Here is an 18,996-nt window from a genome sequence, read left to right on the forward strand (position 1 = left end):
CTTCCTATTAGAAATCCCAGCCAGTTACAGTCTGTTACCACAAAGTCATATGGGGAGTTTACAGGGTTTAATTGGGTTGTCCACACAGGAAGAATGTGGCATATCAGAAATCGTTAATTAGAGAAGTTGGGAATTTCAGGAATGCCAAAGAGATTCAGAAGTGTAAGTGCCAGTCCACAGTTTTCTAAGTATTTCAGTTAATTTAAATTCACTGATGTTATAATTACTATACTCACTGAGATGCAGTTGCAGATGCTAATGGTTAAAAAAAAGTGTTCTGTTTAGACACCGAATTTTGTTTTCCCTGATGTCAGTGAGATGGGGAATGGATTTAAGTTTCACCATTTCCATTAAGCAAAATCAAAAATCCAGTAGGCAATTTCTTTCCATAAAAAGATTAGAGAGAACAGATGGAGGAAGAAAAATCTAATTGAAATGCATTTTCTTTTTTACTAGCTTGCTCTATTTCATTTTTAAGAACATACCTAAAATGTCTTCTTCCAAAAAGAGAGCTTGTTCATTAAGTCTTAAAATAAATGACAAGCAAAAAGCTTTTTTACAAATCCAGAATGCTCATGGTTGTACCAGACATTTTTAATAACTGATTAACACCACAAAAACTCAAACAAAATGGGTGAAGAACTCTGTTGAAGACAGCCCAGTGAAGCTTTCACCAGTAGCAGGCTCTTCTGACTCATTCTTTCTATTGCAATAGAAAATGCAGTTGCTGCAGAGGAATGAAGGATCTCATTCATTTCTAGGGGACAGGGAAAAGGAAAAAACAGAGGCCAAATTTTCCTCCCATGGTTCAATTAGAGAAGGGGTTATTTCTTCTCTCTCTCATTCTGTCATTCCAAATCTCTGATAGTTGTAGTGGGATGTGTTAAAATCTCCAGAGTCATTGATTTTGTTGATGATGGATTAACTTAGACAGATACGTTTTCAGAAGGTGTTGAGTTATAACAACTGTAATATATTTAACTCTTGAAATGAAATGGAGCTTTGGAGAGAAGGAAGGGAAAGCAGTTTATCCATTAGGCTACTTAGTTTCCTCAGAAGTTTTTGTAACTCTTCAAAATCCTTCACAAATATTTTGAGAGCTTTCAGGAGGATTAATTTTATTTTCTCTTAGTATGCTTTTTTGGCTTTTTCTTTTCCATGTAAGATGAATCCCACAGAGACAGCATAAAGGGACATTATAAAGTGTCCCCCTTCAGAAGTGGCCACTGCCATTCAGCTGTGGTAGTTGGAAGTTAAACAGAAATGGAGGGATAGAGGATGTTCTTTCAGAATGAGGACATGATGCAGGAAGTTGGTTTCTTCCTCTGACTTTAGAAGGGTATTAGTCCATCCATTTCAGACATCAGATTTATTTATGTTGGAAGCATCTGTTTTTCATTTGAACAGCCAAGGAAGAGAAGCAGAGATTTTCAGAAAATCCTTCATATGACTCAAATTAGGCATTAAACTATTTAATCAGATGTTTCAAACTATTTGTGGAAGATAGAGATTCTACCTTTCTCATGTGGGCCCTTTAGTTTAAAAAGCTCTAAGACTAAGAAGCTCTAGTCTTAAAGTTTGACAATATCCCTCAGGTATGCAGAAGAGGAACATATGGATGTGGAGATGGTAAAATCAGCTCTGGAAACACTGCTGGCAGGGAGTCTGAACCCATGTGAGCTGGGCTGAAAACCCACTGTATCTTCTGACACACTCAGAGAAGATCTTGCATGTTGGAGGAAGAATCTGTAGTCAGAGATGCTGCACTGTCCTGGCTGCCCAGAAGTTTTAAGTTGATGATCTTATGTGTCTAATTTCCTACTTCATGCTCAAAAAGTGCATGACTCTAAGAACTCCAGGCTCTGTTCATGAGTGTGAATCACATCCACAGAAACATAAAGGGTAGGGCAGCACATGTAAATACAATTTGGAAATAAAGATACGACTGGTTAAAGAGAGGTGAAACAGCCTTAGCAATCCTGACAGTCCATTCATAACCTCTATCTAGCAAATTAGAAGAGTATTTTGGGAAAGTCCTCAGCTACCAGAGTCCTCCTAGAGGGAATAATTTCTCTGGTATAATTTAGATAAAACTCTGGGGCCCTTACCTACCCTAGAACTAGGAGCTAAAATAATAACTCACCTTCCACCCACCCACTGTACCAATTCAGAATGATGAGCCAAAAACTGTGAACTAGGTTACACAGCAACAGAATAAGGCCTAGACATCCCAGATGTTACTGAAGTAGGTGCAACGACAAAAAAATATCAGATAATATAAGTAGAGAACAGACACTGAATAGCACTAGATGAGAAGACTCTTAATGACCTGATGATATTAATTTATGGATTATCTAATGATAAGAACAGATATCAGCCTACCTATGTACACATTGGTAAACTGTTCCCATAGAGCAAACTGTCCTTGGTTTGTTTTGTGTGTGTGTGCAGTAATGGAGAGATATTCAGAGGAGCCCAAGAATGTCCCAAAAGATCCCCCAAAGCCTGTATTTCTCTGCAGTTCCATAAGATCTTTCAAAAACATTGATTATTTGTTCTCTTACACAAGAGTAGACACAGAGACAGTGGCCACATCTTCACTTTTCTGAGCCTGCTCTTCAAAAGACATCATTTTATCATGGAAAAGCAACAGATTTGGCTCTCTTTAGAGTGCAGAAATCACACAGTGAGCAGTGAAAAAAACCCATTTTGTTTACTCACCAAAACAAAGGGTACAGAAAACTCTCCAGTTGAATAGCAGATACCATGCAATCACCTTTTAATGTATAAAGATGCACATGTATAAAGGTTGTGGGAGCTTAGGAAATGTAATTTCTGTCTTTTAGCTTGTTTAATGCTTGGCTTGGCCACAAAGAGGTTTTTACAAGAACATCTATACAGCACTTGGTGTGACACTATTTTAAAATGTTGACCATTTTCTGACACCCGGAGGACACCGCGGTGTGATACAGCATTAAGCATTGTTGTGGAGTGATTTCTCTAAAAAACCCTCTGTTTCCCCCGTGTTGTGCAGAGCTCGCCAAGCCAGCAGGTGTGGCTGTGGAGCCTTTCGAAATCCATGGATTTCTTCCATCAGTCCCGAGGCTGCGGAGCGATGACATCTCTGTGCTCCCTTCTAGCGAGGATACTCCAAAAGCTGTGGGTTTGCCTTCTCCCTGGGAAATCCCAGGGAACTGTAAACACCAGTTTGTTTGGCCACGTCTTCTACACTGACACAGTGTCGGCATTTTTGCTGCAAAGGAAAACTATTGCTTGTGTCCTTTGCTAACAAGCTCCATTTCTAATGCACACAATTGCCATTATCCTTTCAACTACTCATGAGGAATTTGGCTCTCTGAGTTGTTTAATAGCAAATTTACTTTAGATGCTGGCATATGGTTCAAGAGAAAATGTTATTTAATATAACTTAAAACATCATCATTTGCTATCAGATTCTTACCAGACCTGAGAGCAAACTTCTCACAAGAAACAAAATCAAATTCTCCTTCAAAGCACAGAGCAACAGCAGAGATGTAGAACTACTGAAAGATGAGAAATGCTGATTTTAATGCCTATCAGAACGGTGCAGGATTTGGGAAGGTGAGAACTGCTCTTCTTAAATATTTATTGCTGCATAAAATTGTTATTGTAATTACAAGCCACTGGTGATTTTAAGCAGCAGCATGAGAAAGATCTTCACTTGTTGAAGGACATTCCAGGTAGGGATATGAGACACCCTTTAGGGGGCTGTGCACTGTTAGAGAATATTTCTCTTGCAGACGATCCTCTGCTGTTTTATTCCAGATATGTTAAGATAATGCTGGACTGAGTGTTCCAGCTGATGTTTTGTCATAGTTTCCAAAAATAAAAGAAAGTAAATGAAGGTTGTATGAAAGCAGTTGTGATTGTGGAGTCAGCAGTTGCTGAGCTGACTTAACTTGAAATAACAGCCACTGAAAAAAACAACAAAACTTGGCTCATAGAAATTTCCTGAACTGGAACAGTCAACAAGATTATTTTTAGTTCAGGTTTTAATGTTTTATTATTTAAAGGGAAAACAATTGCCAGATGAAAAACATTCTATCTAGTTTCAACAAAAGGTATTTTCTTACACGTTAATCTTTAAACAACAAATTTTACAGGGTATGGTTTCTTAACTACCTCTGTTTCTGAAGTTTTCCAGTCCTAGCATCATTAAAAAAAATAAAGCTAATGTGAAAAAGTGAGACAGGACATTTTAGCCAAAAGCTGGTTTTGGTGTAGTTTTCCAGAGAGGTGAGGACATGTTTGAGTCAGGGGTCCAGCATTGCCCAGAAAGCCTCTTCACTGCTAAACACTGATTATGAGCTGTAGTTTAGTGAGCAGGGTAACAGACATGAGTAATCAATAATATTTATTTAATATTTTTTGTTGTTAAATAGCTGATGTTTAAATATGAACAGTGAAATTACCTTTTAGACTCCTTAGTCTAGTTTTGTATCTGTTTACTCTGTATAATTAGACGGCAGATTTAACTTTGGCTGTAGCCTTTTATCCCAACAACTAAACACACTTCACTTGCAAGTGTTCTAAACTATATTTCAAAATTATTTTAAAACAAATATTTGGTACAGCTTGATCAATGTTTCTCTTGGCAGCAGCTCTGCCTGCTGCAGCCCAGAGTCCTGTTGTTTCTCTCCAGTCCCACATCTTTCCCTAAGCTGTGCTGGCATAATTGCATGTGGGCTTGCACCATGGTGAACCCAGTCAAAGACCTGACCTGAATTAAAATAACCTGACCAAAGATGGGTGCTTTGAGCTCGGATCCTCCTCCTGCAAGAGCTCTCATGGAGATGTTCTGGCACCACTGGGATTGTGGCCTGGGGAGGGACACAGTGAAAAGAGGGGCAGCTTCACCCTGTGGAACCACAGCCTTGGTTTTTCAAACTGAAACCCCAACACTGACTTTGGCTCATTCAGTATCTAAAGAAAAAAAAAAAAAAAGAAAACAAAAAGTAATTACATAGCTGATACTGCAGTCTTGTTTTAATTCTGTTTCTCCAATATCCATTCCTAAAATAACTGAGTGTACCATGAATTAATGGCATGCTACAGGGATTGGTACACACAGAAAACACATGAGGAATCGGCACAATAACGTAAGAGTAGAGTAGGGAAAGCATGCAAATGTGCATTTCTGGGAGGAAGATCTAATTGAAGAGCATAAATTCCAAACAAACAAAAAAGCTAACAGAAAATTAGTAGGTATTTTATAGTTATCTTTGTGTTTTCTGCTACCAGCCCAGAGTGATGGTGGATCTGCAGCAAGAGGAGCAGTTACACATTAACTGCTGAGTCACCAAAGCATGAGCCAAGATTGTAACTGAGCATAAGTTACCTATAGAGGCAGTAAAATAAACTGGAACTAAGAAAATAGTGGGGATGAGTTAAACTGCTGTTCCACATGTTTAACTGAATCTGGAAGGAGTTTGGTTGTACTGAAAATGCATTATTGAGACTGTCTGTGTTGTGGGGGCTCTCTTGTCCATCCTGTATTTTTGAGGGAAAGCAATTTCTGCTTGACCATGATGTTTTCTGGTATCACAAGGTGTCTGTAAAGTATTTAAAGAATCTTGCTGAGCAGCAAAGTTCATGCAATAAGGACACTGGAAGAGTTAATGAGTTGTGAAATCTAGAAGTCTTTGTTTATCACAGGAATTAGGATGCCAGTTCCAGTAACTCTTACAATCAATTTTCCTATTTATTGTCACATATTTAAAATTTTTCATTAGTGTTCCCCTGTTGAATTTTCCAGCTGGTCACTGATATTGCCAGGAAAAAAAAGTACAAGCAACTCAAGCTGAATAGTTAGGACATAGTAAAAAGCTATGAAAAATCTGGAATGTTAAAAAAATTATCAGTGTTAAAAAATAAAGAGCCCTGTTACATTTAAATTTAAAACAAATATTTATTTTATTTTGTGTCTTTAAAACACAGTAACTATTTAAATTCAGCCATTACAATATAACATTTTGAAATATCAGTTTTGCGTATTTCATGGCAACTAAAACTCACACCATCAAAATTAGGACAATTTTGGTGCAGCTTAATTTGTCCCTCTTTATTCTTGCATTGTTGATTAAACATAAGCCCTAGGATGGTGCTGCCCTGGCTTGTGATTAGCTTTGAGCTGTTACTATTTGTGAAGTGTATATCCTGCACATGGCTTGAATTTACCAACACCAGGCTAGTACAGCCCCATGCCCTGTGCTCAGATACTGGGAGAATTAGAGGAGATTACATCCAGATTTAGATGCCAGGCTATTTTTAAATGCTCTTCCTCTCCTAATGTATTTTCCTGTATAATCCTATCTAAAATTTTATTTTGAGGTTCTAAGGTAAGTAGGGAACTGGGGGCTTAATGTCACCAAATCCAGAAAAAGCTTCCTTGGGCTTGAGGTTAGAGCTCAGAAAAACAGATTTCATTCACTGGATCTCAGCTCAGAAGAAGAACATACCTTAAAGAACCCAGAAAGAAAAACAGTATCTCTGAGGTTAAAAAAAAAAAAAGAAAAAAAAGTGAAAGGGAGCTAGCAAATCCTGCAGAAATAAATAACAATTTCTTTTCCATTTTAAATGATCATCTGGATCTGATGCCAGCCTAACTGTCTGGATCATGTTCCTTCCTTGTTGAAGCTGCTGGCTGAGATGGTTTGGGGTAAATAATCTCATTGTTGAACAGTTATTCCTCACCTGTGAAGTGGTATTCATTTTACAAAGCCCACTGAAAACTACTGGTAGAAAATGCTATTTACAGTTGGTAATAATATATTATGTTTTTCATACAAAATATCAGTATCTGAATTATTTTAGAAATATGCTCATTCTTTTCAGATCTAAGCAATTATCAGGTTTTAGAAGGGTGGTCAGAGAAGACCAGATAATCAGCTAATCTCTGCTATTAAATGCTTTGGCCTGGGAAATTAGAAATCCTTTCCTGTACACTGTATGCTTCCCACCACTCTGCAGAGTTAGCAAATAGGACACCATGGAAAGAGCAAAGTCTAACACAAGCAGGAACCTCATTGCTGGAAGGAAACTGGAGGGGAAAAAAGGTTCCTTTGTGAGTGAGATGGAAAGAACTATCCAATACAGAAATATCTGTTGCACTCAGTGATTCTGTGAAGGCATATCCAGATAACAGAGTCATCATGCTTTAGCATAGTCACACCCACCATGCAGCTCTGGGAGTTCTGCTCTTTGCCACAAGTTTGTATCTACTTGGGTTTCACTATTTTCTGCAGAGGAGCTGATAATTATTAAGTATTTTATTGCATATAGGGGTAAATGTTTAAGAAAAATATCACAGTTGCATGACTGCAGAAGTGTGTTTTCCAAGCAAAACACCTGATTTTCTGTGACTATGTGAGGCAAAGAGCACCTTACCTTACCTGCACCAAGCATTATTTCAGAAGGTTTCTAACATTTCCTTCTAGTTGTTTTGGGATGTTACAGACAGATCCAACAGAGAAAAAGCTGCACCAGCTGTTGGAAAGAAAATAGTTCTTTTCATCATGTAATTTTTTTGGACTCATTAGTTAATTCTGTCCTTTGTTCTGTTGCATAGGGAGCTTACGCAGGCTGTGATGAGACAAAATTACATCAGCTATACAAACATCCTCTCGAAATTCAGAACTCATATCTCCCCTGGAGTCCCTTGAATACAGCCACTAATTATCTCATGGAATGTGTTCTGCTGCAGTGTGAAGAGCACCAAAGTGATGCCAAAGGAGACTGCTCACTAAAACCATAGGTTTGCTTAAATGGTGTCACTATTTCTCCAAACCAGAAGTCCTTTCCAAGGGGAGGAAAGATGATGTTATAGTTAAAGTAGGGAAGTGGGACACAGCCAGAGCAAGAGCCATTCTTCAGCTGAGAGCTACAGGAGAAGTACAGGGAAAACAAAGGAAAACAGGGAAAAGGGAGTGACCCATCTCATCCAGTGGTAGGTGAAGATTTGAACAACATATATCAGATTCCCTGGCAAAGCCTGCTGCCATTTAAAGCAATGCTCTGCTTTGTTCTGAGGGAGGTGAGGTGTGTTCTGTCCTGAAACCTTTAACCATCCTGTTTTTCATTTCCTTACACCAGGCAGAGAAGCTTCAGTACATTCAGTAGTTGAATACTGAAAATTTGAAAACCTGAGATCTTGGTGACAGATAAATATGTATAGTTAATGAACTTATTATTCTTTTAAGGCCTAGGGGCAAATGCAGCATTACTGAAGATGGAAACAATTTGGTTGATATCACTGGAGCTGAACACACTTAAGCCAGAATGTAACATAAATGCTCATCTAATCCCCTGTGACCTCTCAATTATTCCCATGCAGTGTAACAGTGATTTCATAGATCACACTGATAGGAAATATAATTTAAACTTTCTGTACTATGTATATTCTAGAAAAGTTTAGTTTAGTTTAGTTCTGTGCTGCGTGTGCTTCTTCCTTTAACTTCCTAACTCAGTTGTCACCAAGGCAAGTTAATCTGTAGGATATTTCAGCTGGAGTTAAGGGTTGCAGCAGAGACACTTGAGCCCATTGTGAACCTTTGTGTTCTTTCTAGTACTATTTATCCTGATGATTTCATCCCTGTCCTAGTGGCTGATTATCAAACGAGTAGCCTTTGTATGCAGGAGACAATGTATTGATTGCTGTGAGCTGTGTGGGATATGGTTATTATGTATCTACAGCTGGAGCTTGCTGAGTAAAGAATCACTAGCACAAGGCATTTGCTGTAGCTTTCCGTAGATAAAGAACATTTCAGGAATAAAATAGAAATTTCCCCAAGTGTATCTAACATAAGTTTCACTCAAATATTTACAGTTAAGTACAAACATTTTATGAGATTTAGGGAAATTCAGCAGTGTCCGCTGCTGCATATAAAATTCATTTGTCTACTTCTGGATTTTCTTTTTCTGTCTTAATTACAGAAATTAAAACCCCTGTCTCAACAGAAATAAAGAAGTTTTTTCTCTGAACTTTTGAAATTGTTTGTTATCTCCTGGGTAGCATCTTGATTCCTGGAACTGGCGAGATATTCACTGCTTCTTACCAGTATCAATGTTTGGTTTGGATTGTCTGCCTTAAATCTGCCTCTGGAATCATGTCAAACCCAACCACTCTTGTTACACCATTCTTAATACTAGACCAGCTGGCCTGTGCTTCTTGGTATCTACTCTTTTTTTAATACATGCAATCAGATTATATTGTCCCCCTTTGATGCCACATAAAATCTACAGGTAAACAGCCAGAAAAAGGTTCAGTGTAGGGTGGCATGTGAAATGTACTGGCATGAAGAAATACTCTTTTCTAGCTGGGTTGGTCATGTGATTGGTATTTGGCAGAGAGTCATAGCATGACTCAGTGAAATCTTTTCAACAGTGAAGCTGCTCACATAGTAAACATTCCCAAGCACTAGACTGTAGAGTTTTATTTCACTCAAGTAAAATCCCATTATATTAAATTATAACATGGAGACATTCTCTACATTAAATTAATGGATGCAGCTCTTAAAGTTCTCTCCATCTGTTCTACCCTTTAATTAAAAAACCAAAAAAGCACAGTTCACAATCCCATGATAAAAAAGGGCAGTAGAAGGCATTTGGATGCATAGGAACTACCAGCATCTGCTACATACATGGTCTCACTTCACAATAAGCTGTATTTTGGTGATAGCATCCCTACTTTAATAGTATAAATTAGTAGTTTCAGGTGGATACATTCAGTCACTCCCTCATCTAGAAATCTTATTGTCCAGTGCTGTGGTTCTGACATCTGGCTCAGAGCTGCTTTTCAGACTAAGTGAAATTAGACACACCTTTGTGTCTACAAGACATTGAACACTGCAGAATCTCCTGAGACAAGTGAAAAGCCATGTTACACATACCCTCTGTCAGTATTTTTTAGAGGCTACCATCTCTACAAGGAATGTATATATGTGTATACACATTTCTTCTGGATTATATGTAGAAAGCATTAAGACAGATGGACAAAATGCAAATATTTGTATTCAGTGGCACTGCCCAGAAGCTTTTTCACAGACGTAGTAATGAATTTGTTTTCCAAATATGACTTTTTAAGATAATTTATACTTTGAAGAACATGTATTTCAGTTTAGAAGATCTGCTCACATAACTAGCAAAATTAATAGTAGGTATAACTCTTCAGAGAAGAGAAAGTGGGAGTTGAAATGGCCTTGAAGATCTTTAAACAGATACAAGAGACATCTCCTGTCTCCTGATCTGTTCTCCAGCCCATGGTGCCTCCTGCAATACTGGTTTTATAGCACAGAGTGAGAACAAGAGTTATTTTCTTTAAGACAGAAGTTCATTAAATAGTCCCATAAAACCAGAAGAACTTGTTTTGGAAGAAGTCAGCCCTATCTCAAGGCTACTGTAATGTACACACCTTTATTGTGGAAAATCTTTCACTTGGTATACTAATTACACATGAGTAATTCTTGGTAGATTTTGGTACATTTCCTGACTGTTTTCAGCTGGACACTGTCAAAAAAATAGAGCTGTAGGAACTATGCCAGTGATGTTTTTCTGCCTACTAGAAGAAAAAACATGAGTGATTTTCTGCTGTAATAGATAAGATTTGTTAAAAGAAAGATCTAACTACCATCAGGACAGAGAGTGCCATTTATGAAAAGTTACATTGAGGGACTTCATGTAGGAACAGCTCCATTGCAAGAATGGTCAATTTAACTGTTGTGATGTTGAGAATAATTTGTACTGTATCTGATGTCTGGAAGGTGATGTTTCTGGAATAAATGTTTTTCTGAGAAGGTTCAGATGGATTTTTTTATGATTATTTTTAGTAGTAAAATTTGAATCAAAATTAAATTTGCTGGGCAGTGCCCCACAGCATGACTCAGCAATCCTGTGCTGGGGAGTCTCTCTTGTGAAGCTGGAAACTCCCTCTCATTCTGCACGCCTGAGATCAATCACTGCTGTAACAGGCCCTGATTGCCTCTCACTCATTCAGTCCTGATACAGATGCATTCACTGTTGAACTGAAAAATTATAATTGCTTAAGTTAATGACAGTTTCCTGAAACCAGTTCTTCTCTCTGATAATACACCTCATAACTTTATTTAACTATGGAGAAATTATTTATCCAGTGAAAACAACAGTCATAACTTCATTGATCTTTTCAGTTTGTAACCTGAGGAGGAAAACCACACTGGTTAAGTGTACAAAATAACATTGTGCATGTGCTAGATATGTACACCTGAGAGTAAATCTCTGCATGCCCCAGCAGCAGCAGCAGGTTAGTACTGGTTGCTGCCTTTGAGTACAGCAGACTGAGCTCTGGACACCCTTAGTGCCAGGGAGGGACTCGGATGTTACTCAGCTCAAGCTGAGTATGCACTTGGGCAGCCCCAGCACAAACACAGCTTTTAACCTGAGAACTTTTCAGGTTTGTTGGTTTGGGTATCCAACAGCCAGGTGTGAGTAGCACCTGCATGACAAACCTGCAGTTCAATAGTGGCAAGGGGGCTAATGGGGAATGTTACTTTGCCACTAAGGATGTCAGGTGCTTTCCTCAGTAAGTTCCCAGTTCCAGCTGAAATGCCAAGAATTTTTGTGAGTGAGATTAATGTGCCACTCTTCATGGCCATTTCGCATTCTTTTGCCAAATCTGGGATTTTTATTAGTCAAATTTATAACAGTGTTTTTTAAAATTTATTTTTCATTATATTTATCTTATGCAGAACTCCAGGGAGAAAAAACAGTTTAAAATTACATTTTCAGAGCTCATGAGGTATTGCAGATCATTTGATCTGATCCAATGCAGTGAGGCTGAAAAGGAGGAAGAAAGGAAGTTATGGACAGGAAAAGGTCTAGAGGAGAAGAACTGTAATCAGGAAGAATAAATGCTGTCTTCGATGTGAAAAGGATGTTGATCAAGAAGGGAGGTCACAGCATGCAATGAAATAGAAGATGAAAAAATAAAATGTATTGTTCAAATCGAATATATTGTTTTGTTGTTACTGTGATCACATGGAGAGCAGGGGAGCTTGTTACAGCTGAAGGGAGATATCTGATATTCTCAGGATTGACCACTACCTCTTCCCAACATTTTTCATCCTTCCCAAGGCACATGTGTTTGATAGATATGATTAAGAAAGGTGAGGAAAGGTGACATAGCTCAAGGCTGGAGGGATAAATGGTCTTAGCTACTAAAAATGGAGACAGTACCTTGAGAATGAACACAGTGTTACTAACGAGAAAGATCAGGTATATCAAGTTGAGAAAGCTCAGGTTTATCAAGTGCAGTTCTATCCACCTGAAGTTATTATCTTTCTAAGTACTTTATCATTGTTACTACATTTTGCATGTTTATGTATTTACTATTGTTACACTCACAAATATTTGGACTGTCATTGAGTTGGAATGACCAGCAGTTTCTGCTTAGGCAATTTACCTAAGGATGCTTGTGACTGACAGGACTTTGTAATTCCAAAGCTCCAAAGGCAGTCTACGCATTTTGATATTAATTAATAGTTTTGTTTTGATTAATAATAAAAAGGCTCATCAAAAAAAGAAGAGACAATTCTATATAGACTCTGTATAACCCAGCTACAGTATTACAAATAATTTCAGGTTGCTACAGCATGTTCTTCCACTCCACACTTAAAATAAATTTTTGGTGAGAACACTGTTATGTAAGGCTGCAAACAAGATTTGGAACAATAAGAATTATCCAACTTTCCACCTATTTTTAATACCTAAGATGGAAGGCACTGAAATTCTGAATGAGAATATTCAAAGAGCAAAGCACAGCAGTGAACCCACCTATTACAATTAGATCTGATTCAATATTAGGTTAAAAATAAGGTCAGGTTCTTATTTGTAACTAGCTATTACTAATAATACACTTGTTAATCACAGTGAAGAGAAATCAGGATCTAAGTGTGCCTGTGCAGTGAACTTCTCCTTTGTCCTTTAGCACATACACAAAGACATTCCGGAAGAAAATTTCCTTCCCCAGACTCTCTCTTTAGAGGAAGCATTCAAGCAGCAGCCAGCACTGCTTGGAACTGGGCTTGAGAGCTGATGCTGAGCTGGAGGGCAAGGCAGCAGTTCAGCCAAGCCATCCTTAGCAGGTTGTGTGGACCTGTTTCGTCACACAAGACACCTGTGACATCTCCAAGCCAACCTGGATATCATACTAGCATGCACTACAAGTCACAGGTACTCCCCAACTGTGTTTATGCTTCCATCACTGCAAGACAGTGGCAATGCTATGAAACAAACATACATTCACTGGGCAGGAAAGTGAGAGAGCAACAACTCAAATTTTCTTGCTGCAGTTCTTTTTTGCAGCCTTTTTGTAGCTGAACTGCTTGGCCCAGCTCAAGGTCATTATGACAGTAACTGTAATGTTGTATCAACTGATGAGTGAATATCTGGAAAAAAATATTAACAGCTATAATATGCAGAGAATCTCCTTCATTCACCCAAGTAAACAGGTACAGAATGGCTCCAACAGTCAGATGTTGCCTGGCTGAAGTGTAACAGAATCCCCAAGATGAGACAAGAGGGGCAGAATAAAGGTAAGAATGGTTGAAGTCCACAGTGAACTACTTTGCAAGGGCACAGTTAAAGAGTAGAAATGTTGTGATAATCCTAAACAAAACATCACATGGATTTATAGACATTCAATAGGATAGCAGTCTCATTCCAAGGAGAACTATCCTCATTATGGCCATGAAGCCTCCCCAGCTACTTAGTCAGCTGCTTTCTTTCGGTTTAATTACTACATTTGGCATAATTCTGTGCACCAAGATGAGGAGAGAAAATACATCCTGTGAGGTTTTAGCCATAATCTGGATGTTGCATAGCGTTTGAGATTTCACAGAAGTGAGCAGTTCAGCCCCTTGTTAAGATGTTGCAGTTTAAAAAACCCCACATCTTTCAAGTCCTGCATTTTTCACATTCCTAAAGCCAGCCATCTGAAAGCCAGAATCAGTGGTTTCTCTATTGAGTGTTGGCACAAAAAGCAAAGATATCCATCTATCCCATCTCTAACACAGGAAACATTGTGTAGGAATTGTCCTTACAAGGCATGTGGGATGTGCCAGGTTTATGCCACTTACAAAAAACACACTTGGGAATCACATTATCTCCATGACAACTGCTTGTATGTATTAATAATTTGTTGTGTACTTAAACATAGCTTATGGAAAGGACTGAAAAATAGGAGTTTTTCCAAAGAAAGCACTTGTAACACAAGCTGTGCTGATCAGAATGTCACACCAGCAATCAGCAAGCCTAAAGCCTCCAGCATGAGCTTAACAGGACATTTCACAGATGATTATGTTACCTGTTTAAAAGTAAGGAATTTAGGATGGGTACAAGTATCTATTGAACTGGGGTCTCTACTCTCGACTCTCAATGCTTCTGTCATGTTTGCAAAGGGAGTTAATTTCAGCATCTGTTTCCTCATCAGGCCGAAATCATGTTTGTCCATCTGGTGATAAAGTGATAATATTTGTCCTGGCAGAGGTGGTGTGTATCAAGTATTTTAGAGATTAAAACTAGTAGATGATAGGTAGGAGGAACGTGGCTCTGTGCTCAGGTGCACAAGGATGTACCTACTGCCCCGGTGCTCCTACCCAGGCTGGACACAGAGTTCAGTGCCACGCTCATGGGGAGAGAGCAGGACATAAAATATTTGATAAATATTAAGCCCCTAACATTGGAGAATCAGCACTCTATTCCTAGCTTTTAAAAGACTCTTGACTATGAAATATCTGTAACCATAGTGATTTGAAAATGTGATTTTCATGGTTACTCTGTAATTTCTTCTTTCAGTAAGACACTGCACTTCCTGCTTTATCTATAACACAAGTGTGAACGATGAAATAGCAGATTTGAGTAATATGTTTTGTGGTATACAAGATGATTAATAATGAGATTCCATATTTTAAAGAAGCCATTCAGTTAAAGTGAGTGGGCCTCTGTTAATAGTGGTATTACTGATGTCACTGATTTTGTCATATACTATCTGGACTCTGAAATTAGTCAAATATACAGAAATAGTATTTGTTTGTGGTGATGTAACATATCTGATATGAATGTGTTCTGTTTTTCTTTTGGTCTTTCGTAATAGATATTCGTAATATCTGCTTAAGATGACAGGCTTATCTGATTTATTTAAGACACAAAACATATATTTCATCCAGTAGTGCCAGTACCTGAACATGCAAGAGATTACATGATGTGTACTTCTGAATTTATTTGATCAGAAGTCCCTCTCCTCATAGAGGCAGTTGATTTCCACACTAATGTACCAGTGTCTATATTCTTTGCTTGCAGAAATACATGTATTAATCAAGGTTGGCAGCTCTACATCTAAAGGTGGCATATCGTTGTTACACTATTGTATAGCATTCAAGTTGTATAGTACAGTCTTTATATTGTATTGCCTAGCCCTTTAATTCTGCATTTAGTATTAAAACACCATAGCAACAGGCATTTTGGACACGCATTGATGGATAATTTAGAATCACTGAAATATTGAGAGTCGAGTGTGAAGAAAACTAATTTACATGTTCCTTACTCTACAATGCTAAGTTGAAAATACGTTGTATAGTTGGACAGTGTGATATAAATCTGCATTTAAACACTGATGTCTCATAGTACAATGGAAATGTTGATGTTACTGATAAGGTTACTGCAGTTGCTAACACCCTCGTCCATGAGTTTGAGATTAATTTCAGAGTAGTACAGGATTAGTTGGCACTATAGGCTAACAACTGAGTAACCCACAGCTGGATGTGTGTAAACATAAGTGCAGTCAGCCTGAGCAGTTCAGCTCTCTCCAGAATGCCACATATGTGACATGTGGGTCCCTGACTCAGGTCAGCACAGCAGTGTGGCCTCCATACTCCTGACTCACTGGGGTAGCCACACCCAGACAGCTCCTTAGGTACAAACCACACACATGCCTGGCATATATTCACATACTAAATACAACTTATTACTGCCATCTCACAGGCTACAGTTTAATCTTGCTGCGTATCTGAAGCCCTGACAAACACCCAACTTATGCAACACAGCACACATCCTTTAATTATTACATTATTGTACTTAAAAGGCTCAGATAAATATCTGAGAAAAGCAACTGTGATTCTCTAAACTATTGATTGTCATTCTCAAGTCAGAGGAAGGAAGGATCTGATTTCTGATCTACATATAGACAATTCAAGAGTATGAGGATACAATCCAGAGCTAATGCTTGGAATGGAGACAGAAACCAAAGCTTTCGCCTTCTCTGTGAGTGTCCAGATAAACAAATCCTGAATTTCCTTTGCAGAGTACTGAATTCTCCTATAGTGAGTGGAATAGCTTAAGCTTTCAGTGGCAAGCAGGGAGTGCTGAATCATCTACCCCTTCCCAACTGGAGACTGGAGCAAAAAGAGCTGTGACTGAGTCTTTTCAAACAAGTGTTAATTTCTTTATCACTACACTCATGGGAACCAATGGTGGGGTTGGGAACCATCACAATTGCTCTAAAGACAGCAGGGATTATTAATCCGTGAGTTGTCTAGTCTGATGCACACTACCAGGAAGAAACTATTAACCTGGCTTGTTTACCTACAAAACTGCAACTGAAATCCTGCCATGTTTTATCTGGTAAGTGTGAGGAAAGCAAAGGTTGTGTGGATGGTTTGCAGTGTGGTCCTCAGACATGAAACCATGCCAGGAAGTCAACAATTATTAAATAAAATTAACTTTAGCTAGGCAAATTGCACAAGAGTTGATGTTATTGATTTATATTCTTTGCATATATTTGCTCAAGACTATTTTGGAAAGATGCACTACAGAGTGAATTCTTGAAACCTATCATTCTCAATGAATGGTACTTTTCCTTCTACAACTTTAAGCACAAAACTAAGGTCATCTAAAGATGGCAACCTGTGTAAGAACAGAAAAAATAACTTGGAAGATAAACAAAACCTAAGTCAGGCAATTCAAACCAAGTTATCTCTAGCAGGACAGTATGACACCAAGAAAGCGAGACTGATCCATGAAAGCAAACATTCCTTACCCCTTGCTCACTATAGAATTCTTAATTTCCTTCAATAGTAGGCAAAGAATTTAACAAGTCAGACTCCATATTAGGCAAGTGATGACCATGACAATTAACACACATTAACTAGGAAAAGTCATTGTGCCCTCTTGAAATTAACAAATCAATATTTTGTCAACATTTTGACCCATTTAAGTGAACAAAATATTACTTTTTTAAACTGGTCATTTCATACCTTTTGTAATTTATTAAAGGGAAATATTCCCCTATAATTTAAGATGCAGATTGTAATTAAATAATTCATTAGAAATTGCTTTTGCATATTTTCTATATTCTTTTTTATTTAAACTTATCTGTGTCTTACTGACATATTTTCCCTTAGGTAGCAAATGTCTGAGTACAATATGGTAGCTGAGGTTACCACAAGTTTCCTGAAAAAATACTACCTTCCTGAAGGTTTCCTTAGAGGTCCACCACTAATTTCCTTTACTGAGCACTTACACTGCACTTCATGAATTACTTCTGTCTAAAAAGGTCACAATAAACTCCGGACTTCCAAGATCTCTTTCAGAATAAATTTTTTTAAAGAAACCCAGCATAGCCTTTTCAGCCTAAGCACTACCTGGTGGGACAGTTAAGATGGAATTTAATGCTCGTGACTTAGAACTGAAAAGCTTTATTTCAAAGTACCAAACACCAGCAAGCATCCTCCACTTGCCTCTTCTCTGACGGACACCGGTAACCGGGCTCAGCCCTTAGCGGCACAGAATTGTCGGGATTGCAAGTGACCTCTGGCTATCACCCAGTCCGACCCATCGGCCGGGGCCGTGTCACCTGCAGCAGGTGACACAGGAGTGTCCGAGGGGGGTTTTGAAAGTCTCTAGAGAGGAAGACTCCACACCCTCCCCGGGCAGCTCGTTCCAGTGCTCTGCTACCCACAAGATAAAGTTCTTTCTCGTGTGGAGGTGGAACTTTCTGTGTTTTAGTTTACGGCGAGTGCTCCTCGTCCTGTCACTGCAAAGACCCTAGCCACCAGCCTCTTAGCACCCATTTTCGAGATATCTGCATGGATTAATTGCAGGGAGAACCACAAACACTGAGGAACCATCCGCACACAGTCCTGGGAAACATCGCCTCCTGACCCCGCAGCAGGCGCCTGGCAGGCGGGGACCCTGCCCAGCCTGTGCCCCGCGTGGAGCCGGCGCTCAACACCCGGGTACAAGAGGGGCTGGCACCGCCATGCCGGCGACCCTTCACGGCAGTGAGCCCCGGCTCCCGCGTCAGGGCTGCGACTGGGCGGGGCTGCGCCGCGCCCCTCAAACGGACCCGCACGGGGAGAGCGCCAGCCCCGGGGGCCCAGGAGCAGAACCGGGCACGGGGCCCGGGCCGAAGCAGAGCCGCCGCCGCTGTCCGGGCGGGCGGGAGCGAGCCCGCGGTCATTGCCCTCACCCGCCCCCTCCCCTCAGAGCGCACTCGTGGCCCCGCCCGGGCCCCGCGCACGCGCTGTTGACTCCCGTGGCGTCCCCCTCCCCGCGGTGGGGCCGGGGCGGTGACGTCAGCAGCGGCGGCCATTACACGGTGCGGAGCGAGGAGCGGCAGCGCTGCCGCAGCCGGAGAGCCCCGGGCCGCCCTCTCCCCGCGCCCGCCCGCCTGCCCTGACGCGTCGCGGCCGCCGCCGCTGTGGGGAGCGCGGATTGCAGGGGCCCGCGGGGCGGTGCGGCAGCAGCAGCCGGTGAAGAGGAGGAGGGGGAGGGGGAGAGGGAGAGCGGGATGGAGGAGAAGGTCTTCACCAAGGAGCTCGATCAGTGGGTGGAGCAGCTCAACGAGTGCAAGCAGCTGTCCGAGGGGCAGGTGAAGAGCCTTTGCGAGAAGGTGAGGAGCGAGGGGCTGCGGGGAGGCGGCGGGGCCGG

The 18,996-nt window shown here is 40.0% G+C and overlaps 1 protein-coding gene and 1 long non-coding RNA gene across 2 annotated transcripts in view; one reads left to right on the forward strand and one right to left on the reverse strand.

Moving 5' to 3' along the window:
• Window positions 1-503: 503 nt before the first annotated feature.
• The window catches only part of LOC109022865, a 32,525-nt gene continuing 14,032 nt past the window's right edge, over window positions 504-18,996 (reverse strand). The window contains exons 2-3 of the long non-coding RNA XR_002002245.2: window positions 7,431-7,524; window positions 504-4,962 (exon numbers count right to left, since the gene is read on the reverse strand). This is a non-coding gene — a long non-coding RNA (uncharacterized LOC109022865). The remainder of the gene's footprint in view (window positions 4,963-7,430; window positions 7,525-18,996) is intronic.
• PPP2CA (protein phosphatase 2 catalytic subunit alpha) overlaps window positions 18,640-18,996 on the forward strand; it is a 15,530-nt gene continuing 15,173 nt past the window's right edge. The window contains exon 1 of the mRNA XM_015641654.2: window positions 18,640-18,958. Within this exon, the coding sequence (XP_015497140.1) occupies window positions 18,857-18,958 (102 nt within the window). The 5' untranslated portion in view covers window positions 18,640-18,856. The remainder of the gene's footprint in view (window positions 18,959-18,996) is intronic.

Source organism: Parus major, chromosome 13 (assembly GCF_001522545.3).
Source record: "Parus major isolate Abel chromosome 13, Parus_major1.1, whole genome shotgun sequence".
In the NCBI taxonomy this organism is placed as follows: Eukaryota; Metazoa; Chordata; class Aves; order Passeriformes; family Paridae; genus Parus; species Parus major.